At 51.0% G+C, this 25948-nt stretch overlaps 1 protein-coding gene across 1 annotated transcript; it reads right to left on the bottom strand.

The window, feature by feature from the left end:
* Positions 1-1059: 1059 nt before the first annotated feature.
* Positions 1060-24506, bottom strand: ITPRIP (inositol 1,4,5-trisphosphate receptor interacting protein). The gene is made up of 2 exons (XM_007530971.3): positions 24002-24506; positions 1060-4747 (listed from the first exon to the last, which is right to left on the bottom strand). Exon 2 carries the CDS (start codon positions 4732-4734, stop codon positions 3067-3069), a length of 1668 nt encoding a protein of 555 aa, XP_007531033.1. The 5' UTR covers positions 4735-4747; positions 24002-24506; the 3' UTR covers positions 1060-3066.
* Between the last annotated feature and the right edge of the window lie 1442 nt (positions 24507-25948).

The raw sequence follows: 25948 nt of genomic DNA, 5'->3' as shown, positions 1-25948 counted from the left end.
AGAGAGACAGAGATACCTGAAGCACTGCTTCACTACTTGCAAAGCTTCCCCACTGCGGGTGGGGACTGGGGCTCGAAGTTTGTTCCTTACACATTGTAACACGTGTGCTCAACCAGGTGTGCTATCACCTGAGCCTGAACCCTGCTTCTTATGTTGCTACTGACAGTATGAATGTGACTGTACCAGAGGAAGCCTGTGTTATGTGTAGTTAATGCCAACACAAGATACCAAGCCGAGCTATCAGATCCTCTTGGTCCTGTTTTCCAAGAGGTCTGTAACCCAAGCAGATTACTTGGGGTTTCTTTAGCTTTGAAAGGGAAGTGAAAACCATCCCAAACTAAGTGTCATTAGTCACTGGGGGAAACTAAAATGGAATCTTACCTGGATACCAACTAGGTTCAAGGTAGGGCCTTTATCCAAGTTTTCCAGATGATTCTGATAAGATGCATGATTATGAACCAAAGTGTTGGTTAGCCGTGGGTTCTCATCAGTAAGACTAAGACAGGGGCTACTGAAATATAGGCCTTTTCCAATTAAGCCACCTCTTGGCCTTTGTTGGCCTTATTCTTCACACTTGTTAAAAGGTGCAGCAAGAGGCTGTCCTGGAACATTTGGCTCAGCTAGTGAGCAGACAGGACAGAGCCAAGTCTCCTTGGAAAGGAAGTGACTTCTTAGAGAATGTAGACTAGGTCACTCCAAGGGGAAAGCCTGAAGGCACTAATGACCTGGAGTCCTTCTATTTAACAGTCCCTTTCCTTAAAAACCAAAGCTTCGTATTTCTTGCTTTCATTTTGTTGCACACAGCAAGCTCTGTGAAAGAAGACCTTGTGGAGGAATCCACCCTACAGCTAGCTTTCAAAGACCCTTTCTGGAACTCCGCAGGCTGCCTCAAAGATGGGCTAGAAATACTGTTTTGTTATTTTTAAGTTTCCTGAGACTGCAAGAATAAAAAGGGAATGACACTTCCTCTCTTCAATAGCAAACCGTCCCCCTCCACCCTGACTTTGCCCTGGGAATCTCAAAGATTTCCTGAAGTTAAAAAACAAACACCGTGACCAGTTTCTACTCTTTGCAAGAATTTAATTTTTCCTTTCATATAAATAAGGTAGCATGAAACACCCAGAGCCCCGCTTTCTGTTTCAGAAGCAGCTTTAGTACATGAAAAGATTCCCCATGTCCCCATGGAGTCCTCTCCTCTGAATAAACAAGAAGCTATTTTTCCAGAGAAGTCAGCTTTCTCCTGGAAGTGCAGTGGGAGCTGAGGGAGAGTCAGGCTCAGTGCTGGCTCTGAAGGCTGGTTCTGGGCTGCTGGTGTCTCTTCAGAGCACAGGAGATCAAGATGAAGAGGGGGAATGGAGAAGCAGAGGTGACAATAAATAAGGGAATTCACTGGGGGTATGGGGTGGGCGGGCTGGGGCTGTATTGGAAACCACAAGTGTGGCTGCTATGGTTTGGGGAAGAGCAGGCCCCAGGCTGTTTGAGAGAATCCCAGCTCAGCTGGCTCAGGAAGATTTCCTGTGGCTCCAGTATCCTGTCGCTGGGAGCTGAATCTCTCTGCCACGAATGAACCCTGACAGGCAAACTGTCCATATCCTCAGGCTTCCCGAGGCCACAGGCCAGAGGCCAGGTGAGGGCCCTCGTGGTGCAGTCAGGGTAGGAGCCCTTCTTTAGCTCCTGGGGGGAATAGCTGACCTCATGGAATTGGGTGTGCTTTCCAGTGGCCTGGCCAGACTGAACCCTGGAGGGAGGATGTGAGTGCAGACACAGGCATCCCCATTCCTGTTTCCTCCTTGGCTGTCTGCAAGGATCACTGAGGCAATGCCAAGAGAGGAAACCTTAAGGGCCAGAGAAGCCAAAGAAGGGTGTGGAGCAGCTACCCTACACTCCTGAACCTGAAGAGAGAGGCCAGCTCCCATGGCTGCTTCCGGGCTGCCTCCCCACCCCTAACCCCATCAGTGTGGAGGTTTGGGGCTATGCCCACAGTACTGGTCCCAAGTGCCCTCAGCTTCTGCCAGGCTCTTTGGTCTTGTTCATCTGTGTATCAGCAAGGAAGGTGGATGTTCTTTCTCTTCAGTGAGGAAGCCTCACTAGAGTGAATATCCCAGTGAGAGAGTTTTGGGACCTTGGGGCCTGTGAACAGCAGCTGGATTTTCATAGCAGCTCTTGTAGCTAGAAACTTTCTGTCCTGAAGTTGGGACCCCAAGGAAAATGGGGCTATGATATCCCTCATCTCATGTCAGAAGCCAGAGTAGGCTCTTTTGCCCACACAACCTGTACCTCTCTCTCTCTAGATCCACTTCTGCTATATGCCCTCCCCCAACCACAGTGATGGCCATGGTAGGAGAGACAAGCTATGGTGACATACAGAGGGGGCAGGGGTCACTGAGCCTGTGTCCAGCATGATGTGTGGCACCTCCAGCACTGAGGGAAGTGGCAGGGAGGAAGGTTCCTGAGTGAAGCGTATAGCTGAAGAAGTGGTGACTTAGACTTCTCTCTGCCACCAAGTACCCAGTTTTGGGCAACAGACACATTAACTGTTTGGGGCCTTGAGTCTCTGCCCTGTCTTCCTCAAACAGCAGAAACTGTGGCAGCTTCAGTGGGAACCCTATTCTTCAGGGAGGCTGCAAAACCCCACATCCTTGTGGAGAAGCATGGGGCTATGGTTTACTGGAAATAAGGGTTCAGGGTCTTCTCTGGGGTCCCTGCCAGTATCGGCATTACCCCAGTTGATATTCAAGTAAAGACTGGACGGTGGATGTAAAAAGACAGCTCAATGTCTGGGCATCTCTTCTTGGCATCCATAGAGTGTTCTCTATTGGCCATTCTTGGTGCTCTAAAAGCAACATGCAAAAGATCAGCCCCTCAGCCTAGCCAGCAGCTTCACTGAAGCTGCTTACTCTGGAGGCGTGAAAGTAAACCAGCATCTGGCTTAGAATTCTGTCTCCTTCTGGTGGAGGGTGCTTCCATTTGCCTCCCAGGTGGGCTAAGCCTGCATTTTTCCCAGGACAAGGTGTGTAGACACCCTCAGGGGATGGTGACACATGGAACGGCTCTGTAAGCAGATGCTCACAAGACACCAGCTTTCGGGGGCAGGTTGGCATGGTCCGTGGGGAGGTGGAGGGAGTACTCGCTAATGAGGGCCGGCGCATTCTTGAGCATCTCATAGAAGGAGTCCATGGTTTTCCGGTAGAGGCTTCGCTGCAGGACAAAGGGCCGGAAGAGGTTGAGGGGCTCGGCCCTGCGCACGGCCTCGGGGATCCCCATGGCCTCGGGCACCTTGTGGTTGCCAATGAAGAAGTGGTGGAGCTTCTTCTCCAGCAGGCTCTTCTCCAGGAAGCAGAGCAGCTCATGCAGACGCGTGTCCAGCTGCCCAGCCTTCCAGTCCACGGCCCGCCGGGTCAGTAGCAGGTGCAGGAGCGCCGTCTTCAGGTGGTAGCAGCCCAGCGCGCTGGGGCCTGTCAAGCGGCTCTGCTTGGAGAGCAGGAAGGATGCGATCTGCAAGCAGCTGAGGTGGCAGGCGCCCTCGGGCAGCGCCTTGGAGGTCATCCTGAGGAACTGACGCTCATAGACAGCGAAGGACAGAAGCCAGTCAGTGCTGGACGCCGGGGTCCCCCAGGACGGCTGCCTGGGCAGGTGGGAGACAAAGTACAGGTCCGAGCCCTTGAACTGGATCACTGGAGTCAGGTTGAAGGGCATGAACTTGCCAGAGCGGAACTTGATCCTGAGGGACCCCGGGGTGTCCAGCTGGCCAAAGGCCAGGTCGAACTCATACTTGTGGGCGATGCAGTGCCAGGCTCTGGTGAGGGCTGTCTGGAACCACTTCATCACCTGCATGGTGTCCAGGTACGGGGAGTCTTGGGCACACAATGGGCCTGCCACCTCGTCACCACCACCACCGGGTTGCTCTAGATGGTTCCTGCCATGGAGGAGACACAGCATGTCTTCTCCGAGCTTGGTCTTATCACAGATGCAGCTGGGCGTGTCCTCATCAGCCTGGGCCACCTTGATCTGGCCATAGCCATGGCGATCTAAGGGCACCGAGTGGTGGGAGCACCAGAGCTCTGGGTGGAAGTGGTAGGGCTCAGGGGGTGTGAGGGGCACCAGGAGCTCACACAGCAGTGGTTTGTCTGCCTGCCAGTTCTCATACATGCTGCCCACCCCGATGAAGTCCTCCACCTCCAGGTCCTTGTCCCGGTTGCCAAGGCTCCTCAGAGCTTCCAGCAGGTCATCCACAAAGCCCTCCACAAACTCCCGTGTGCGGGCGGCATCGGCGGTGGCCCCCCGGATGCAACGCTCATAGAAGTGACCGAGCGTGGCCTTGTTGGGCAGGGTGAGGCCCCGCAGGGGGGAACCCTCCAGGCCAGGCAGCTCATCCTCATCCCCACCCAAGCACTCGGGTGAGGGCCCATCCTGGTGGTCCTGCCGCCAGACCTCGATCACCAGGAAGAGGATCATGCAGAGGGTGCTCCACAGGTCCCAGGAGGTGCGGGCCTCGTTCTGCTGCTGCCCCTCCTCTGCTACCTGCTCCAGGGCCTCCTTCTCGGCCACTAGCCGAGCCACCTCTTCCTCCAGGCGCAGCTGCTCCAGCTGTAGCATCTCCTGGTGCACTTGCATCTTACGGATGATCTCTTCCTCGTTCTCGGGCACTGTGGCGTTCTCCCGGGGGAACAGCAATGGGTGGTTGATGATGGCGGTCACCACCACCAGACACACTCGGAAAAGTCCTAGTGCCATGCCTGGAGCTGTCCTGGAAACAGAGAGAAGGAGGGAGAGAGAAAGGGAGAGAGAGTCACACCACACTTCCTTCCCTGGACACTCACATTGTACTGGTGACATCTGACAGTCTTGTTTTTTCTCACCCAACCTGTAGTCTCCTCCTATGCTTTGGGGAAAGAATCATAAAGATTTCCTTCTGCATCCTGGCTGTGGAACCCTCTGTTTCTGTCTGCCTGGTAGCAGCACTCTGTGTTCCCTGGGAAGCCACCGTTTCCTACTCTTAGTCCTTATTTAGGGCCTGCGTGGGGCAACCCAGCTCCAGTTCCAGGGGTAGGTAGCACATGACCCAGGTTCAGGAGAAGCAGACAGTCCCTGACCTGCAATGGCACAGTGGCTGGTTCAGGCGTGAACACAGGGAACCCCTCAGGTCAGGGGAACCTGAGAAAGAGACTCATCCTGCTGCCTAGGGTTGCTACCAAGGGGACAAGAGATGAGCTGCCTGGGACCTCAGAGGGGGAGTCTGCCTATGAGAGACACTGCAGCACAGAGGAAAGCAGACCCCTGGGCCCAGCCTTGTCTGAAGCTTTCACCTCTACACTGTTTTGGTTCTTACCCTGGTGATGCCAATGACTGGCATCAGGGAAAGGCACCTCTGCTGGTTCTACCTGGCAGTGCCAGCAGGGAGGTGACCTGTTTCCCAAACATGGGCAAAGCTTGCTGCTCTGATGTGACCCCATCTTGCACACAGCTGAACATGTCAGCAGGAATGAAGAGTTTGGGGGCTGGGGGCCCGATGGCACAGACATCAGTGTGCAGACTCCTGCAGACAGGGTGGGGACAGGGACACTGAAGCACCTTTCCACTTTCACTCGGGGAGGAAATGCAGGACAGGAGAAAGTGAAGGAAGCCAGACTTGGGGGAGTGGGTGAGGACAGTGTATGAGGGAGGGGGAGAAAGCTGGCCAGCTCTTTTTCCTCTGCTGGATAATTGCAGGAACAGGTCAGGACTGGCTTCTCCATTAGAGGAGCATCAGTGGAAAAGTTTGCCAGGGTGGTCCAAGACTTTGAGGAAAATAAACACGAATCACTTTTAAGATCAAGAGAACTAAGAGCATCACACAGGCATCAGCCAGCTTGTAGATAGTTTGAGGGTTCTGAGGCCCTTTGGGGCCACTTTACTTTAGGCAGCAACCTTCAGGTAGACCCTACAACTTCCCCCCAAATTACTACTGGCAACCCAGAGGTCAGTTTCTATGCCAACGCAGGGTAGGGTGCCACTGCTTGGGGACTGGTATCATTCCACAGCCCCATAATGGGAAGCCCTCCCTTCACAGTAGACTGTGTCCCTCCTGGTAATGAGACAACAAGGCCCCAAATTCCAAACCAGCTGGAGCCATCAACACCAAGTGCAAAGGAGTGAGTGTGTGGACTTTGGAGGAAAGCTGGCCCAGCATTTACACCCTCTAGAAATGTGACCTTGGGCACACTAGTCAACTTCTCAGAGTCTCAGTCTCTTCATGTGTAAAATGGGGACAACCAGCTGTTGTAAAGACAATGCAACTTAGTAAAATGCTTGTCACAAAGGAGGTTTTCTCCTAAGAAGTCAGTAACGACAAGATGGGGACAGCCAGGAATGTGTCTGGAGGGGGGTCTCAGCAGACTGGGTGACAGAGATGCCCCTGTAAGTCTGTTGGCAGGACACAAGTGGCCACAGTAGCACTGGCAACTGAAGGGTCACAACCTGAGGGGGACTAGCACAACCCAGTGGAAAGAACTCGGGCTGTAGAAGCAGACAGACCCAGGTTGGAGTCTGACTCTGCCCCTGCTGAGCGGTGCTGTGTGAGCCCTGGTCATCTCTGGCTTCCAGTGTTTTACATATGAGTTGGCGCTAAGAGCAGGTTCTTCACAGGGAGGGAGGTTAAGTGGGAGATATCATGGGGCTGTTTTCTCACCTGCTGAGCCTAGTAGCCTGCCCACGTTCCAGGGGTGTGGTGGAATACACACTCAAAAGTGCTTTGCAAGCATGAAGTGCTCACCCCTTCATATTGCTGGCTCTTGGCACCTCATGCCACCCACCCTGCCCCCTAGCAAAAAGAGCCTTGGCACTCCTGAGAAGTGGAGTTCCCTCTGACTCATTCCTCCCTCCTTGGGATGGGATGAGATGCCTGATGCCATTCTCTGTGCAGGCTGACTCATGGAGGTGGAACCCTCAGGGATGGAGCTGCTCAGTGCCCACCACACAGGGCTAAGTTCAGAGTCTCTGGTGGCCAAAGGGTTAGAAGGAAGGAATCCAGGCAGGTTTGAGACATGGGGACAGGACAGGGGGCTGAAGCCTCCCACAAATCCACAGATATGCACTTACAGAAAGTGCAGGTCCCAATTTCAAGGATGTCCGCCTTGGCCCAAGGCCTGCACCTCTGCAGGGCTGCCCCAGATGCATGGCCTGAGACCCCCAGTTGAACCATTCACTTTTGAAAATCACCCTGAGCTTTGGGTCCCTCTGCCAGCCAGGAAGCTGACAGGAAACTTGCCAAGTTCCTCTCTATCACCAGCCCTGCCCACCAAGTCTGGTGAGGCATGCAGGTTGCAGCTAAACTTAGCCTGGCACAGGGCCAGGGTCACATGGCAGCAGGGGTGGGGGACACAGGGCGGACTCTGCACTCTGGGAGGAGGGCTGCAGGTGGCCTGCCAGAACTAGTGGTTTAGTTCACCCTTACTCTGAGCCTGGCCAGAAGTCCCAGGCCCTGCAGTGGATATGGGGGTGGGCTTCCTCCCCTGAGCTGATAGTCAAGCATGTTCTGTCTCCCTCCACCTGTGAAGCCCAAGCCCTTTCAGCCATGTCGTGTTCCATGCCCCCACAGTGCCCACAGGTCTGAGAGTAACTGGATGCTCAGTAAAGAAACTCCCGTGATCTGCACTGGAGGTGGCTGCCACCAAGCACCTCCAGGGGGCAGAAGTTGTGGACAGGATGATGGGGGGACGCGGGGGACTCTATCCCTGGTCATGGAAGGGGGCCCTCCTGATCGGGAGATTTACCCCATGCTGGGGAGATTTGCAGGCACCCCCTCTGCCTGCCTTCCTACTGCAAGCAAGGTGCAGTACAGTGCTCAGCCCCACAACCGGATCATCTGCCCCCTCCTGCCCCATCACCCACCTCCTCACACCAGGCCTGGCTTTTGGTGGCTTCCTCTGCAGAGGTGCCAGGACCCCCTTCTCAGTGGTGGCCTCCCAGGGTAGAGGTTCCCAAATATGGGCCCAGCTCAGCAGCACCAGGGAACTTGCCAGAAATGCAAAATTTCAGGGGAGATCCCAGACCCGCTGACTGGAAAATCTCTGGGATGGGGGCAGTACTTGCTTTGGTGCCTGTGCCCACTGGGGCCTGAAAGCTGCCCCTTCCCAAGCCAGGCAGGACTCCAGGAGAGAGGGGGTGAGGCTTCTGCAGAGTCCCTCCAGCATAGACTCTGGAGCTGGGAGTGGGTATCCACCAGTCAACCAGCTTTACAGCTATTTGGGGGAAAGAATAAAACCACAAATTCAAGGAAGTCAAAATTTACATTTGTACTTATCTAAGTCAATTTCGCAGATGAAGAAACCTGTGTCATGGGGAGACAGGTTTGACGGCAAGGGTGGGGTGGAGGTGGCCCAGGCAGGATTTGGGAGGGACCGGAGAAGGGTCACTTTCACTGACAGCTGACCTTTACAAGACCAGGTCTGGATATTGTGTGTGTGTGTGTCATTTAAATTTAGGACGGCAGTTTGGCAACTGTTAACAGTTACTGAAAGGACACATCAGGGAGGTTCACTAGAGGTTCTCTGATATTCCCTGCTCTTCAGCGTTTGGCCTCTGGGTCTGTCTGCTTTTCTCTGTCTTTCCTCTACCCTCCCAGGGGACAGATGGGAACACTGAGTGAATTCTGCCACCTCCCCCTGACTAGAGCACTTCTTTGCTGTTATTGGCTGTGGCCTCCATCAAATCATCCAGGTTGGAGGCCCCCAACTTTCCCGACCTAAGACAAAACAGAAGCACAGGAAGGGATAGATTAAAGGCTGTATATGTGTTTGAGTTTGATTCCTGGTTTGGGATCTGAAGTCCTAGTGAGTCTTTCTCATGGTTCAACCATGATCTCACCCCTAATTCCATAACTCTCTCTCCTTCTCATTTATTCAGTTGTTTTTGTTATTATCACCAGAGTTGCTGTCTTTACCAGGCTGACCTTTTCAGCTAGAGAAAGAGACAGCACACTAGTGTGATGGGTGCTTGAACCGGGGTTGCACATATGACAAAGCAGAGGCACTATCCAGATGAGCTATCTTGCTGGCCCCAGGCTTCTCTCTGGTGGAGCCCACACACACCCTGTTGGAGTCTGACCAGTTCTCCTCATCATCCCTCATCCCACTAGCCCAAAATACTGCCCCTCATTCAGGGAAGCTCTGGGGTTCTTCCTTCTGCAGGGAGCTTGCCCCTGGTGTAGGCCTAACTCACCCTTCTCTGAACCCCCACTTCCCCTGGTCTGTTCATCCACAGCATCCTACCTTTGTACCTATGGTTACAGCAGAATCCACAGGCCCATTGTCCTGCCTCCCCAGGCCATGGAGGTGCCCAGTGTGTCGGTGGGAGTTGACTTATCTTCCCTGACTGTGAGGATGACATGTCTCTACAAACTTGTTCCTCTTGGCCCAACCCTGCCTGGCCCCGGGACAGACAGACTCAGCAGTATGCACTGATAAGAGCAGCTCTGCACTGGGGGGGTTGGGGGGGGCACCTGGCAGGACTGTTCCCCAGAGGGAGGGGAGGAAGGCTTTGCAGAGTTGGGGTCCCAGTATGGGACATAGAGCTACCATGGGCAATTCCACCAAGATCTCTCTTTACCTGTACCCCACACAGGATGAGGGGCTGGGCTGGGGGAGCTGAGCAGTACTAGGGGGTAGAGGGGGAACTAGGCTGTGTAGGCTCAGGCTGTGGCCAGAAAGGGAGGGGCAGGCAAAGAAAGGAAGTGAGGAAAGAGGAAGAGGACCCGCACAGATGGAGAAAGTGGGTAGAAAGGGTGCAGTTCTGGAGCCCCAGCAGCAACCCCTCTCAGAGGAGATCTTCGCACCCTTCTCCTTGCCTCTACTCTCCTCCCACCCCGTCCCTCGCCACTGGCAGGACTTCTGCCTTGATTCCCAGCCTAACTCACTCACCCTCAGACCTGAGGCCCTTCCTTAGGGTAGGAGCGGGGTGGGGGGGAGTGGAGAGAGATAACTCCTCTCCTTCCAGTTGCCCTTCCTAAAAGGTTGGAGGAGGGAAATGCTAGGCTGAGGGTGCTGGAGACCTGGGGGGGCAGGGTCACCTGGTCACACATGCTTTACATAAAAGGGAGAGCCATCATGCTGCACTCAGAACTGCATGGTCCCTTTTTTTTTGGGGGGGGGGGTTCCAACAAAGACCAGAAATCTGGATTTTATCAAAATTCCCTCATTTACAATGCTGACTGACTGACATTTCAAAAATGCCTTAAAAGCCACTTGAACCAAATAAACTATGTCAGTGGGCCACCCAGAGACTCTGAGCCCTAATCTAGAGCTCCCATCCCAACCTCCTCTCTTCTTCCACTGCCACCCCACCTCTACCCAGCCTGGAAGAATCCAGGCTCCCCTTGCTTCCAGACTCCTGACCCTTCCCTCTGCACCTAGGACTTCCTGAAGGGCCATCCCTCCCCCCACCCCCACTCCCACTCCCACTCTACCCTCCCCAAACTTAGTCCTGACTGTTTTACTGTCTCCTTCAGAATGGCCACTGCCAGCATTATGAGGGCTGACTATGTGCTGGTCTGTGAGGAGGCTTACAAGAAGGTTGTCCTCAAGGCCCTACAGGGACTAGGAGTCCCATCAGCTGAGCCCAGTGCACCAGGTCTGGAGTACAAGACCCTCTCCCCTAGCCCAGGAGAGAGAACAACAGTCTGGGGGCTTCCTGAGTAGGGGCATAAGCAACAAGACTGGGCCCTGGTGAGAGTGGGGAGCTGGACACAGAGGAGAGACCCCACCCCATCTCCAGTCCAGGTGACCAATGACACCTGGGACAATCTACACCATGAGGGGAGTAGGACCCTGTAACTGAGGTGAGCACTGCTGTCACCATAACTGCACACACTGGTCACACTCACAGAGGGAGCAACCCCCACCCCCAAAGCAGTAAGCTTCCTTCACTCTGGGAAAAGGGAGGAGTATTCCAAGGGTCACCTGGATATCAGCACCCCTCCTCTGCACTGGGGTCACACAGCTGGACAATGAGTGGCCTAGTCTCTGAGACATGGGCGGGAGAGCCCTTGTCCTTCCTGTTCCCGTTCCTCCATCAGCAGCTTGAGCATAACCCTCAGTGAGCACAGGATGGAGGCGTCAGGGAAGCCATCAATCTCCCAGGAAGGATGTGGAGTCCTTCTGCCCAGCCATGCTGGCTGACTTCCCCACAGCAGGTCCTCACTCATATGACATCATGGAAAATCCTGGTGGCTGACGGGTGTAAGGGAAGACTATGTGGCCTGAGGGTCCCAGAGACCAGGACTGAGGCTGGTGCACATCCTGATTTTCCTCATCTACTTTCCCTAGGGGACCTCAGATCCCCTAGGGAAACAATTACAGCAAAAGCTGGAGTGGTGGCCCTTTATTTGGAAGAAGAGTCTTTAAAGAAGACCTCTTGAGACGAGTTGCTCCGGATTACCCAGGTGGGCTCTAAATCCAAACAAGTGTGCTATAGAAAGAGAAGAAGAAAACACAAAGAAGGTGATGAGAGACAGAGGCCAGGGCTGGAGTGATGCCATCACAACCCAGGAACCCAACTGACCCTGGGTGAAGGAAGTGGAAAAATGTTTGGAGGGAGCAGTACCTCAATATCAGACTCCAGAACTGAGAGAAAATGTTCTTGCCATTTTAGTTAGCTTTTTAATTTTTTTCTTCCCCTCAGAGAGACAAAGAGGCAGAGAGAGAAAGTGAAACAGACCACAGTACCAAAGCCTTCTTCAATATGGTGGGGGCTGGCTTGCACCTGTGTGACATGCATGGCCAAGCAGTACACTATCCAAATAAGGTATTTTGTCAGCTATGTTTGTGGTATCCTGCTCCAGCAACCCTGGGAGACCAGGATGGTCTCAAAGGGCCAGGGACCCTCCTCTCCCATCTAGCACCCACCACCAGCTTTCCAGTTCCTGTTAAGCACCTCTTCCCTCCACTCTCGAGTCACTTCTGATGCACCCTTAACTCTGCAGTGAATCTTGAAGACCCACAGACAGTGGGGCTCCCCATCTCTGGCAGCTAGCTAGCACCTTGGGGATCAGCTCCTCTCCCTAATTCCCAGATGCCTCCTCTCACTTTAGGGTCGCCCCCAACTTTAGAGGGTTCCTATTTCTATGAGACACAGGTTTGAGCTTTGATGTTCAGCATCTGGTCCCCACCAGTCTCAGAGGAACCCCTCAGGGCCCCCTCTCATTTAAGGTTATCTCTTGTCTCTGAATACCTCTTAACCAGGACCTCATCCGCATCTCAAGCTTCCACAGACCAAATCCTAACCCACGGTCCCCACAGCAAGCCCAATCTCAGGAAATGCTCCCAAGGGCTTTCTTAATTAAGCCTCTTCCACTTGCCAACAACCTCTGACAAATCCCTCTTTCCTGAATGTACTAGAAAAGTAAGGGGGTGGAGAAGGGCAGAGTTATGACACCCCTCAGAGTGCAGACAAGTGCTTTGTACCCAAAAAGAACCCATAGGCTTCACTCAGCCAGATACTACCTTCATTTCATACCCAAGTCCTGCGAGGGTATATATAAATTACTTCAAAGAGGAGAGCTAGAAGCCTACCCTGCTCCTGTAGGGCCAGGACTACTACCCTATCTTGAAGTCTCCCCCTAAAAAAAAAAACCTGACTGAGTCCAATCTCTAAACAGGGCTGGCTGGTCACTGCACTAAGGACAGGGCTGTCCCAGACCTAGCAGAGCACTCAGCTCACATCTGGATGCAGAAGACACCTGCTTTCCAAAGAAAGACTCCACAAATGCCTCTCTTCTGAGGAAACATGGGGAGTGTGCACAGAGGGGATCCCAGATTCTGAAATCTCAGGCCCATGTGCTAACCATTTCCTGGGGGGTGAGCTGGTCTCAGGCAGTGTCAGGGCTCTCTGGGCTTCTGAGAACATTTGTCAGAATTTCCTCTTTGCAGCGGGCCCCATCTCAGCCACAAGAGGGAACATGAACACCCACCTCAGGAAAGCCAGAACTCTTAAACTTCAGCCCTTTGTTCTGAGGACCAGCAGCACTTTGGTATGTGGGGGGGAGGGGGGGAGGGAAGCTGTGAATACATAGACAACAAACTCCATGGCTTGAAGGGGAGTAAATTTGAGCAGGAGCCAGAGAGTAAATCAGCAGGACAGACAGCAAAGGGCAAACACAGCCACCAAACTCTGTCTTGCACCCCAGATCTGGAGATGTGTGGAATCAAACCCTAGCCACCTTCTTTATGATCCCTGGATGGGAACAAAGAGAGACCAGCCTGGATAGATAACCTGGCATTGGCATAGATGGGGGTGGGGGGAGGATGTCTGGTTCCTGGGGCTTTTCCATGGTCACAAAAGGCCAGTTGCCCCTCCCTAGCCCGTGGCCCCATAGCTTACTCTCTTCCTGCCTTAGAGGGATGAAGGCCCACCCACCGGGTCCCCTGAGGCTAAGGTTGGGGCAGTACCTAATTTAGTGCCTGGGCCCCAGCTGGGATGGAGGGAGGGGGAGGGGAGAGGGGAGTAGAGAGAGAGGGTGGGGATAGGAAGGGCTCTGAGACACACACACACACACACACACACTCTCTCTCTCTCTCTCTCTCTCTCTCTCTCTCTCTCTCTCTGCGCCTGCAAAGATCTAAAAGACCCTTTCATCTTAATACAGGGGAAGAGCAAGAGGCACAAAGGCAAGAGGGAAGCTGACTTAGTTGTAAAAAATACTATTAAGAGCCGGTGGTCACCTCTTTGCTGTGCTCTGCTGCAGAGACCTGGGCTGAACAATAGAAGCTGATGTCAGAGCAAACCAGCTTCCCTCCTCCAGGAAAGCAGAGGGCCTAGACCACAGGGCTAGGGACGGTTAGCAAAATTGCCCCCACAAGCATCCCCTGACTGCACAGTTACCCTCCCCATTAAAGCACAGCAGCAAACAGCACATTGTTTTCTGACAGCTGAGATGAAGGAGCAGTGAGAGAAGTCTTTTTATTTATTTTTTTGTTTTGTTTTTATGTTTTACCAGAGCACTGCTCAGCTCTGGCTTATGGGGGTGTGGGGGATTGAACCTGGGACTTGAGAGCCTCAGGCATGATGGTCTCTTTGCATAACCATTATGCTATACCCCCACCAGTGAGAGAAGTCTATGCTTTGCCCTGGCTTCTGCCTGGCACATAGTAGGTGTCCCTAGGTCAATGGAGGGTCAGGGGAGGGTGGGCAGCAAGCTGTCACCAGTACTGACAAATTAGCAGAACATACTCCTGCCCCGGAGCTCACCCAGAAAGAAACATCACAAAGCTTCTGAGCTCAGAAGAGCTCTACAGATGCTTGGAGCACAGCAGTGCAGGGGCCAAACTGAGACCTGAGGGGCTGGGTTTGGATCCTGGATCTATGATAGAATCATTGTTCCTATGACAACAGTGCCAACTTATAGCTTGGCAGTCACACAGTAGCTCTGGTAAATGGCACCATTATCAGTATTAGTGACAAGACCAGTTCTCCATTGACTTTTTAAACTCTCCTGGTAGATGTTGGGAACATCTATGGGAAGAAGGCGGTGACTAATATCCTTGTAGCAATTCTAGATTGGGGGCATGGCTGTTAACTCTCCCACCTTATTGCTTTCTTTTTCTTAAATAAAGATAGAGGAGAGAGAGAGAGAGAGAGAGAGAGAGAGAGAGAGAGAGACCACAAGACCAAAGCTCCCTTCATGGCAGTTGGAGTTAGGTTTGAAGCTGGGTGACCCACAAGGCAAACAGCATACTACCCAAGTGAGCTCTTTGCTCTCTTCTAAAGACTTGGGAGAGGGTGACATGGAGGGAGAATAAGAAGAGTTAGGATGCTCACAGCTCCCTCCCTCTCCTCAGGTACCAAACTCCTTTTCAGAAACTAGTGTTTCTCTCTGATGCCCAGAATTAAAGTTGCAGAATGGATGGGTGGATAAATGAACAAACAGACAGATCGATGAATGGGTGGGTGTGTAGATGGATGAATCAGTGGGTGATTGGTAGTGGGATGGATGAGTGGCTAGAGTCAGGACTGAGGAAAGAACTCATTGCCTTTACTCCCTGGGGCAGAGACTTGAAATGGGAATGGTGTAGGAGTCCTAGAGGAAGACATTGCTAAGATAATCTTCCTGCGATCAAATACTGGAGAGGTGGCTCAGCTGACAAGAGTATAGGACTTGCAGGCATGAAGTTCTGGGTTTGATCCCCAGCACTGTACATGCCCCAATGGATCAGGTTATAGCCTCATTCTTTCTATCTCTTGTAAAATAAATCTAAAGAGGAAAGCAAGCAAGCAAGCAAGCAAGAGGAGCCAAGAGCCAACAGTGGAGCGCTGGGAAAGATGAACGAAACCCCTTACAGACATAATCCTGGAGCCAGACCACAGCCACTCTCGGCCTGGATGGTCCTTGTCTAACAGCAGGCTGACTCACTCACCTCCAAGCTTACTGAGCAATCCACTCAGGAATTGACCCCACATAAGTTTAGATCACCCCCACTGCCTCTTCTTTAGACACCCGAATCCTTGCTCCAGAGAAATGGAAGGTGAGTGGAGAATTTGTGAGCTTGATTCAAATTAGGTAAGAGACACAGCAAAGAAGCAACCCTTGGCAGAGTGAAGAGGAATTCACCCTTTCTGGAGAAAACCAGACAAGAAAAACCACAGGACGCTGATGCCCTGGGGCTGGGGGTGTGGTGGGGAGCAGGTTTAATTAAGAGCAACCAAGGCACCACATTTGTGGAGATTTAAACCATTTCCAAAGTGCTTCACCTGTAGCAGCTTCCCAAGAAGCCTGAGGGAGGAAACACTCCTATCGTACAGAGTGGTAAGGTCACTTGCTCAACATCAGAGTCTAGATCCAGGACTGTCTGGCCTTTAAGTCTCTGGTCCTCCCACACTGCAAGCACCTGGGGACCATTGGGCCTGCACCCATGGGCTTCCCTGCTCTGAGTTGCTTAGGGAAAGGCAAGTGGCAATTTTGTTGAAAGGTGGGTATGAAGCAGGGTGTTAGATTTAATGAACTTAAAAGTTTTCCTGCTACCCAGAGATTCTGGAAGCATGACTTGAGTTATCTGAGATGCTTTCAGGAGGGGGCTGTGCTTTCTGCCATGGATTAGGAAAAGGGAGTGAAGCCTCTTCTGACACTGGGTGTGGTATGTTTTAGACATCAGGGAAGAAGTGGTCTAGATGTACTGAGGGGTTCTGGGTCAGCACACAGGGTGGGGTCTAATCATCCCGTGACCCCTTCCCCTCCAGCCCAGGCACTCTGCTGGCCCTGCCTGTCAGGTTCCGGAAGAAAGTCTCAGCAAACAAAGGACCTTTTCATGAACTGCAGGCGGGTCCCCTGTCTGCTTCTAAAAAGGCAATTGAGACAGACTCCCAGGAGAACAGTTTGTTATAAGCATGAACAGGCTGGGCCAGAATTTGAACAGCACCCTCCCTTGTGGTTTGACGGGAAGCATGCACTATAGGGGCGTGACCTCGAGGGAGAAAGTAGCAGCAGCACAGGAGAGCTTCAAGGCTAGCCTGTACTGCTCACCTGGCAAGTGAGTCATTTCAAAATTGTGGGCTTTGCATTTTGCTAGGGACTTTCATCTGAGGGGCTCAAAACTCCTCTGAATATTGCCTACTGCTGGTATTGTCCCCATTAAACAGGCAGGGAAACTGAGCCCCAAGTGCTAATGTTACCAGGGGACCAATAACTGCAAGAAGCCTGCAAGTGGTGGTTCTTAGCTTCTTACCTTAAACTCTCAGACCTTGTACAGTTCTGTATGCTAATTTGACATTCACTGGACCAGAGTGTCAAGCACAACCCTTGGGGACGCAAAGATCTGTGGCTCTAGGATACACAGATTGAGTTGGAATTCTGCCTCTGCATGCTGTTCTCAGCTCTGCTACTTTACTCTGGGCAAGTAGCTTGGCTGCTCTGAGTCTGGCTTTTTAAAAAAAATTTTAATATTTTCACTTATTATTGGATAGAAAATTGAGAGGGGTGGGGGAGATGGAGAGGGAGAGAGATAGAGAGACACCTGCAGCCTTACTTTACCACTCATGAAGCTTTCCCCCTGGAGGAAGGGACCGGGGGCTTGAACCTAGGTCCTCGAGCACTATAATGTATACATTTAACCAGGTGCCCACCATGCAGCCCCCAAGCCTGTTTTTTTCACTAGAAAAACTGAAACACCTATTGTTAGTGAACAAGCATTACAGATTCTACCTTGTTCTCTCCATATATACTGCTTATATGCTTTGCTTTGTCTCTACATACTAAAAAATGTTCAAACTAGGGCCAGTAGTCTTAGGAAAAATAGTCCTAGGAGCCTGTCATACAGGCCTCCAAGAAAAGGGACTGCTTAACAGTATTATCTAAAAGTTTTACAACAGACAGACTATACCATGCCCAAGCGATTCAATCCTTATGTTAGCCAGTTTTGTGAAATGATTCCTTCTTCCCCACTGACCTACCATCCTTTATAAATGTCAATCTCCAACCTGACAGTAAGATTCCCCCCCTCCCCCAGACATGAACCTGCCATCTTCTCAGGTTGCTAGTTCCTGAGTAAGCTTTTTTTTTTTTTAACCCACCCCATTGTCTCCCAGTTAATTGGCCTTCTGAGCAGCAAGCAATTCAAGGTTTGAATTTGATAAGACTACCTTGAAAGGTTATTTCGAAGGGGAAAAACAAATCTATGTAAAGCCCCTGGAATGGAGCTTTGTCAGGGTAGGTGCTCAGTGAGTGCACTATACCTTTATTTAGGGACAAAAGGATCAGTTGATCTGAGACCAGATTTGTAAATAAAAACACCATCTACAAATCATATTTTCTGTTAATGATACTTTCAATTTCTCATCTATAATCCTGAAAAAGCTACAGTCACACCCTAATTAGTAATTCAGGTGATTACTTTAGCCACTAGCGTGCAGAAAGTCAGGGCAGTTATGCTAAAGCACCTGAAGTTATGGACTGTTCTACAAAGCAAAGGTTTTGATCAGGCACTTTAACATTGAAAGACAAAACAAATTCTGTTCTGAGATTCCTTTAGAAACTTGCCATGTCACCTAGTCTTCCTTCTACCTTCAAGACAGAGAACTTTGCTTTTCCTGCACTTCTCATCCACTGTGTTGGAAGTCTTTTCTTAGGAATTTCTATCTTAGGGGGACTAGGAGGCATCACATTCTAAGACAGGACTGCATCTAGGAGGTACTAAATTAAGAGGATAAGAATTTCCCAGTGAGTTCAACCTCAACTGTCCAGGGCTTCCCCCACCTCCTTTTTTTTCCAAGCCATTTTTACATTTTTTAAAAATATCTATTTATTTATTTATTTATTTATTTATTTATTTATTTATTCCCATTTGTTGCCCTTGTTATTTTATCATTGTAGTCGTCGTTGTTGGACAGGACAGAGAGAAATGGAGAGACAGAGAGGGGGAGAAGAAATGGAAGACAGGGAGGGGGTCAGGACAGGGAGAAATGGAAGACAGAGAGGGGGAGAGAAAGACAGACACTTGCAGACCTGCTTCACTGCTTGTGAAGCGACTCCCAGGCAGATGGGGACCCGGGGGCTCGAACCAGGATCCTTAAGCCGGCGCTTGTGCTTTGTGTCACCTGCACTTAACCCACTGCACTACTACCCGACTCCCCCCAAGCCATTTTTAATTTGTGATTAAAACAGGTTTTTCTTTTTGAAGGGACACAACTGACACTCATGGCTGTCCTCTCTGAGACCACTCCTCAAGTTTGGGACATTTCAAACAGTTCCATGTTTCGACATTAACTACTGGGGAGGAAGCAACCCCCAAGGGCAATGGGTAAAAGGTAAAATGTGAGCTCTTGCTCCTGTTTTCAGCTGGTACAAATTCTCAGGGCAATGGATTCCAGACATTCTTCCTCTCAGTGTGCAAAGTTTCAGGAGAACACTGGACTTGTAGCTCCAGGCCTTGCACATCATAAGTGAAGAAAGGAAAGAGCCTTTCCATCATTGTTCTAGCCTGTTTTTTTCCTTATTTCCCTTCACAGTTCAGGCTGTAGAAGGGAGCAGGACCCATGGAAACCTCTAGAAGCCTCTACAAGGAATCATGTGCTTTGCTGAGTCACAGTTCAGAGAACTAATCAAGACTATAGGCAGATGTAGGCACTGTGTGCTCTTTTCCCTCACGTCAAATCTAAGGCTGGATCCATTACCAACAAGTTCAGAGACTATGTGTCCAAATGCAGAGCCCCCCCCACTTTCCCTGTGCCCTCAGAGACACACCTGTGGATGTCACACCAGCTGTGCCCCTTCCCTTCAACATGTGTCTTACAGTTGGGGTGGTACTTGCTCCTGTCTCCTTAAGGTGGAAGTGTTGCCCTGGGCAACAGGGATGTCACCTGTGAGGAGCTTCCATTCTGCTGATGTCATGGGGTGAACCATGTGCATGGGGGGGGGAGGAGGGAGGGAGGTGCTTTCCATGGAGAGCATCTCAGTCCCCAAGCTACTGAGGAAGGTCCTGGAGACCTTTGGGATAATTCCAAATAATCTTCATCTCCTGGAAGATCTTCTCCCCCTTCTCTCCCTTCTAGATCTCTCCAACAGTCCATGCCTCAGATCTGACACACACCCTCCTTCCCAGAGTCAGATTAAAGTTGGTACCTGCCATTTAATCCTCAGCTCTGAACAAACCAAAGACTGTCCCCTCATCAGGGATAGTCTGGGTCCCTGAAGCCTCATCCTTGCCCAGACCTCAGAGGAGGGAGCAGTGGTGTTGACAGGAGCTGGAGGCCTAAGGGGCAGAGAATGAAGAGCTTCGCTGATGTCTATGGTCTTCACAATCTCATAGCAGCCAAGCTGCTACTCTATACCAGGCACCCCAGAACCTCCTATGCCTGCCCTGTGAGGGTTGATCCCCACTTTCTTGATGACCAAACTGAGGCTGGGAACAGTCAAAGCAGTAGCCTAAATATAGGCTACCTGCTGAGCCATCCAGGCTACCTGGCCACCCTTTGTGTCTACATAGAGCATTGACCCTACAGCCAGGTCTCCCACCCCAGAAACAATCAGTAGTTATTTGACTGGTGCAAACATACCCCTAGGCAGCTGGGCACTAGTGCTTATAAAGCAAAATAATAAATAAAAGTTGCTAAATTATAAAAGAGGAAAGGGAGCAATTTTACCAAGCATGCTTTGGGTGCTGGCCAGGAAGATGCACACAGCCAGGCTGATTGGAGTACTGGTCTACCAGGCAGTATGGCTCCATTGATGAAAGAGCCATACAGGAATTGGCATATCGCACCAAAGTAAAAGACTCTGGGGTGGGTGAGTGGGGAGAATACAGGTCCATGAAGGATGATAAATGCCATAGTGGGGGTTGTATTGTTAAATGGGAAACTGGGGAATGTTATGCATGTACAAACTATTGTATTTACTGTTGAATGTAAAACATTAATTCCCCAATAAAGAAATTAAAACAAACAAAAAAAAGAAAGCCATACAAAGTCAACACAGTCCCAGTGCTACTGTACCATCTTTCCAGGCTCCCTCCGCCTGCCTGCCCTACTCTGACTCCAACTCTACCTGGCCTAAGCAACCTTCTAATCTTTGCTTTCCCATGTGGCTTGGCACATGGACACAGGAAATAGATACCATCCAGTCTGCATGATAGTCACAAAGTCACTAGGCAAATTAATAACCTCACATTCTGACTTGTACACCCACTTCTAGGATCTTTCTAGTGAGTTAGTAGCCCAAGTACAGTGAAAATGAGGGAGCAAGAGTGTCTGAGTGGGCAGCTCAAGAGCTAGGCCTTGAGAGCAGGTAACAAGATCCAGATGAACACCTCCCTTTGGGAGACCTCACCCTTTTCAGGAGATATATTGACTTCTTCATTAGCTGAGAAGTCTATTTGGTTTAAAATACTATTATAGACAGCATGCTGTAAAATGTTCCACCCGGCTCATTAAGTGCTCAGATGTTTAGTGTGGAAAATATGGGCTCGCATACATAGGCTTGTGACATGAAGTTTGAGGAAAGCTTTTCTGAACAGATTTGGGGAGGGGAAGTCTACAGTTGGACAGAACCCAGTCAGGGCAGGGAGCTGGGTAGTTAGAAATGTTCAGGTAGTGTGTTTGGATACTCCCCACCGTGATCCACTCCTGGGGTCATCCTCTGTGTAGGTCGGGGTTCTGCATAGCTGTGGTCTTTTCTTTCTGTACCACACCCAAGTGGCACTTACTCATCACCCTCATGCCAGGCCCCAAACTGGATTTGCCACCTTACACCACCCATTGAGTCTGAGGAAGGAAAGTCAGCCTCCCCAGCAGCCATGAGAGCTGGCTTGCTTTTTCTCTCCCTGCTTTGCCTTGCAGCTGTCAGATGAGTTTTCCACCTTTTCTCTGTCTGAGATGAGAGCTATTTCTCCCTATGACTAAAAATAAATAAATAAGTAAATGGGTTCTCCCTCTTTTCCAAGAGGGCCTCTAACCAAACTACCTTGTCATGCTTAAATTGCTCCTTGCTCTGTGACTGCTTCATTGTCCTCATCTGTAAAATGGGAAGTGACAGTATCTCCTAGGGTTGCTGTAAAAATTAAATGAATTGATACAGGCAAAGTGGTTTCAGAAAGAAAAAAAAAAGTCAGGTAGATGGTACACCTTCAGTCACTATTGGCTATCAGGGTTACTGTGGATGGTGGTATGGGTGGTGCCCTGCTCAAGGGAACTTGGCTACTGCCACTTACTCAGCATGTGCTTCGACTGTTACCCAGCTGTGGACCTTTTATCTAGATTGGACCAAGGTGCCACCCTATTTCAGAGACAGGACACTATTCTAACTCATGTAAGGGATGGAAGAGGCTGGCTGAATCCCTGGAGGCTATCACAACAGGCTCTACACATGCTCCCAGCTGGTGCATGCTCTCCCCCCCACCCCCAGCAAGTTAATTAGATCAGGCTGGTCTCATTGAAGACTATGGCTGTGCTCCTCAACTTCCCAGCACACTAAGAATGCTGGTTCCCCACCTTAGAACATATCTCAACTACAGCCTTCTCCCCCAGGCCTCAAAGGCTGTCCAACTATCAATACTTCACTCCTACTGAAGGATTCTCAGCTCCAAACAACTTGCTACAGAGACTAAGACACTGAAGGGACTGTTTCTGGCCATCTGTTCCAGCTGACTGTGACATACCAAAGGGTTCTAGTCCTTGGAAAGCAAGCTCCTTCTTGTTCTGTGTAAGAAAGATCTGTCTCCTGGCCCATCAGATGCAAGATAGAGCCAGAGAAAGCAAGTCCCTCCTTCTCTCAAATGTCAGTCTTGGAGATTCCTGAAGGCCACATCCAAGTTCAACTAGGCTGCTCGTGTAAATACTGTAAGTTCATGCCCTTCTCTCACACAGGAATCACCTCCCAGATCCTCCATGCCATCTCCTCTCCTCTCCTCTGAACACTTCCCTGGTGTTCTCAAAATATCAAACCCTCTTTTCCCTGACACCCTGCCCTGGGTTACCACTGTCCTATCCATCACACAGAACCCTCACTACCTTCTTTCTCTTTATTAACTCTGGGGAACTAAGAAGGGCAAAATACAAAACCAAGTTCTTCCCAGATAAGACCTTCTCAGGTATGCAATTTTGCCAGAAGAAATTTCTCCCCACTTTGCTCTTGGATCAAAAGTTCACCTACACACTCTTGTGTCCCTCCTGGATGCTGCAAAAGCTGTGAGCCTTTCCTGATTAGGTGATTACCTCTATGTTGATACTATCTATGAGGTTAAAAGTTTAGATTCTTGTCTCCTGAAAGTTGGAGCATAGCTATTAAAAGAAAAATCACCATGCTAGGGGATGGCACTTGAACAGCAACATCAAAAGCCTTTCCCTCCACTCAGAGAGAGCAGAGTCAGTATAACCACTTCATGGTTACCCACAGGTGGAAAATATGAAGGCAGAATGGCCTGGAGCAGCAGCAACACACAAGGAATTAGCAAACAATGAGCACCACTTAGGCAAGTAGGTTGAAAGGCTTGCTCCAAAGCACAGCCCATTATGCTATTAATGGAGAGGCAATGACAACATTCTACCTGTCTGTCACACTGCTCATCTCCATCTGTGGCTGCCCTGGGCACATAATAACTTTACCTGGCATACCCTCTCTGGAGACTGAACAGGTTTGTAAAAGGGAACAGTTCTGGGTCAAAGCCAAAAGAGGAACAAGAAAATAAGAGTACCACTCTGAGACTAATTTAGATCAGACAGGACGTGGTTTCAAAAGGCACAGAGATAGAGTGGGGTGGGCAAAAAAGCGATCCCAGTCTTTTCTCTTCCTGGGCCACAGCACTTTTTTTTTTTTTTTTTTAAAGAGGAGGGGCATCATGGATGGGAGCTCAGGCCCTGGTGCATCATAGTGCTTCATCTCCGAGAGTGGAGGCATTGAGAAGGGTTTGGGTGAGAGTGGGATTAAGGGGTCAGGTGGCCCAAACTATTTGCAGCCACGGAGAGAAAGTTCTGCAAAGGAACAGTCTCAAGAGGAAGCATCAGGTCCTTTCTTAACCCTGCCCAAGCAACCTCAGTTCCGCTGCCTTAAAGTGGAAGAAAGAGGGGGAAACAAATATCAAGCTTTTCCCCCCTCTCCCTACTTGCAGTGGAGGGAAGGAGGACAGGCAGGGAGCACTCAGTTCAGACAGTCAAAAATAACGTATCCTCGGGGTCCAAGGAGCAACAACCTGGCCCCGCTTGGGACGCTAAGGCTCAGGGCACCCGGCCTGCCTGAGCGTCCTGGCTGGAGCTCCCTTCTGACTGCAGCCAAGTGCCCACGGTGTCCACAGCCGGGCTGGAGCAGAGAGCCGAGGGCAGGACCCCCAGAGAAGGAAGCGCCAGGGCCTGAAGACAACGCGTTCCTCCTTTGCTCGGGGCGTTGTAACTTGGTCTCCAAAGTCAGCCAGGATGGGGGTGGGGGCAGGCCCCCGAGCCGCCATCTCGGGCGCCGCTCCGCTCGGCTCGGCTCCCCTTCTCCATCGCGTCCCCGGTCCCCCGCGCGCGAGGTGCCCGGGAAGGACGCGCGGCGGGCGGGCGCGCCCCTTACCTTCGCCTCGGTGGCGGCTCCGGGTCACAGATGGCACCGCGCGCGAGTGCTGGAACCGGCCCCGCTGTAGGGAGGCGGCTGCGGCGGGACAAAGAGAAGGAGACGAGGGTGGGGTGGTTAGACCCCCGCGGGTTCCCGCCTTCTGGCCTCCATCAACCAGGCTGCGAGGGCTACGAGTTACTCATTTCCTGGATGTCACAAACTTTTCCCTCCTTATAAGAACAAAACACCCGCCTCTACTCTCCCTGCGGAAGCTCCTTAAGGAGGACCGTGTTGGCTCAGGGGGCCCGGCCCAGCACCAGCCGCGGAGCTCTGCCCTCTCACCGTCTTCAGACACTTCGGAGGGGACAGCAGAGCTGGGGACCACTGGGTAACCCGGGACCCGGCCAGTGGCGTCCACTGGCGCGCAGGATGGGGAGTCGAGGAGGACGCCCTTAAAATCTGCCCGGGCCCGCGGGACGGAAGGGGTTAAACCACTGCAGTTTCCCGCGGCGTCTTTGACGGGCGGCGGAATTCAACCTAGTTCTGTCCTCTGGAGGGAAATATGAACCCAGATGTGTCCAAGGGCGGCCCTTTTCTTAAGCGTGGCTTCAACGATTGCAACAGCTCATCAAGGTTTCTGGTAAAGGAGTGCTAGAGCTGCCTCTGCGGGAGTCATCAGACACAAAGGAGAGTGGCGGCTGCCATACTTTAACCTGTAGAGGGCGCATCAGCTCCCAAAAGCGTGTTTACAGCGCTCAAGTTAGACCTCTGGAGAGGAACAGCTACACACTGCTTGCACCTCATGGGTTATGAAATGTATCACCTATGATCCTCTCTTTGGGACTTCCCCACACTTTATTGCATGTAGAAATGGCAGGAATACTTGGGCAAATCGTACACTGAAGTACTTGGAGAGTACTAGAGTACCAGGGTTAGTGAGGGTAACTTGGGGGAAATTAATGAGAACACACTATCCAAATGTCTATCTCCTTTCTGTTGCTGTTTGGTCTCATTTCCGAGTGAAGTCCCCCAGATAGCTTTAGCACCTAGAAAGCTGAGGCTGAAAGACAGTGAGAAAAAAGTTCTAACACACACACACACACACACACACACACACACACACACACACACACACGAACAATTTTATTTTCAAACTTCTGCTGTTGCTTACAGCTCTTTCTTTACATCAGCAACGGTCTGGTGGGGAGCAGGGTAGCAAATGGTCTGGTCTGAGGAAATGAGTTAGAAAGAGTTATGTATTTCCAAAATGTCTGCCAGTTGGATGGGTGGGGTACTCATCCACCTTCCTCAAAGCAGCTGGGGGGAAATTCCTGGAATGTTGGGCATCTGGAAAGGGCATTAGAAATTGTCATCTAGTCCCTGGGGTAAGCAGTCAAGATTATGCAGGCTGAAATGTCAAAGGCAGTCAGTGCTTTACTGCCCTCTGGGATCCTTATGCTGTACACAAAGTTGTTTCTGCTATTTTTTTCCCCTCCATGTTTATCGCTGGGGCTCAGTGCCTGCACTACAAACTGACTGCTCTTGGAAGCCATTTTTCCCATTTTTGTTGCTTTTGTTATTGCTACCATTGCTGTTGCTGGATAGGACAGAGAAATGGGGGGGGGGAGAGACAGAGGGAGAGAGAAAGACAGACACCTGCAGACCTGCCTCACAGCTTGTGAAGCATACACTCCCTGCAGGTGGGGAGCCCAGGGCTTGAACCGGGATCCTTACACCGGTCCTTGTGGTCCTTGTGCTTCGAGCCATGTGTACTTAACCCACTGTGCTACCTACTGCCTGGCCCCTTGTTTCTGCTATTTTAAACAGGCTATGCTAATTTATTTATATAAGGAACAATATTTATTGTACTTGGTTTTTTTTACACGTGATGATTTCACTGGCTGTGACCTGAAGGTCACCTAAGCTGGTACCCTCTACTTTTAGCATAAGTTCTCACCTGACACA

This window comes from Erinaceus europaeus, chromosome 14 (assembly GCF_950295315.1).
Source record: "Erinaceus europaeus chromosome 14, mEriEur2.1, whole genome shotgun sequence".
In the NCBI taxonomy this organism is placed as follows: Eukaryota; Metazoa; Chordata; class Mammalia; order Eulipotyphla; family Erinaceidae; genus Erinaceus; species Erinaceus europaeus.
Note: the sequence above shows the minus strand (reverse complement) of the source record. Positions and strands in the feature narration are given on the sequence as shown.

Bases quoted from the DNA above. Each gene is read 5' to 3' on its own strand.
- ITPRIP (XM_007530971.3), bottom strand. From the start codon at position 4,734: ATGGCACTAGGACTTTTCCGAGTGTGTCTGGTGGTGGTGACCGCCATC.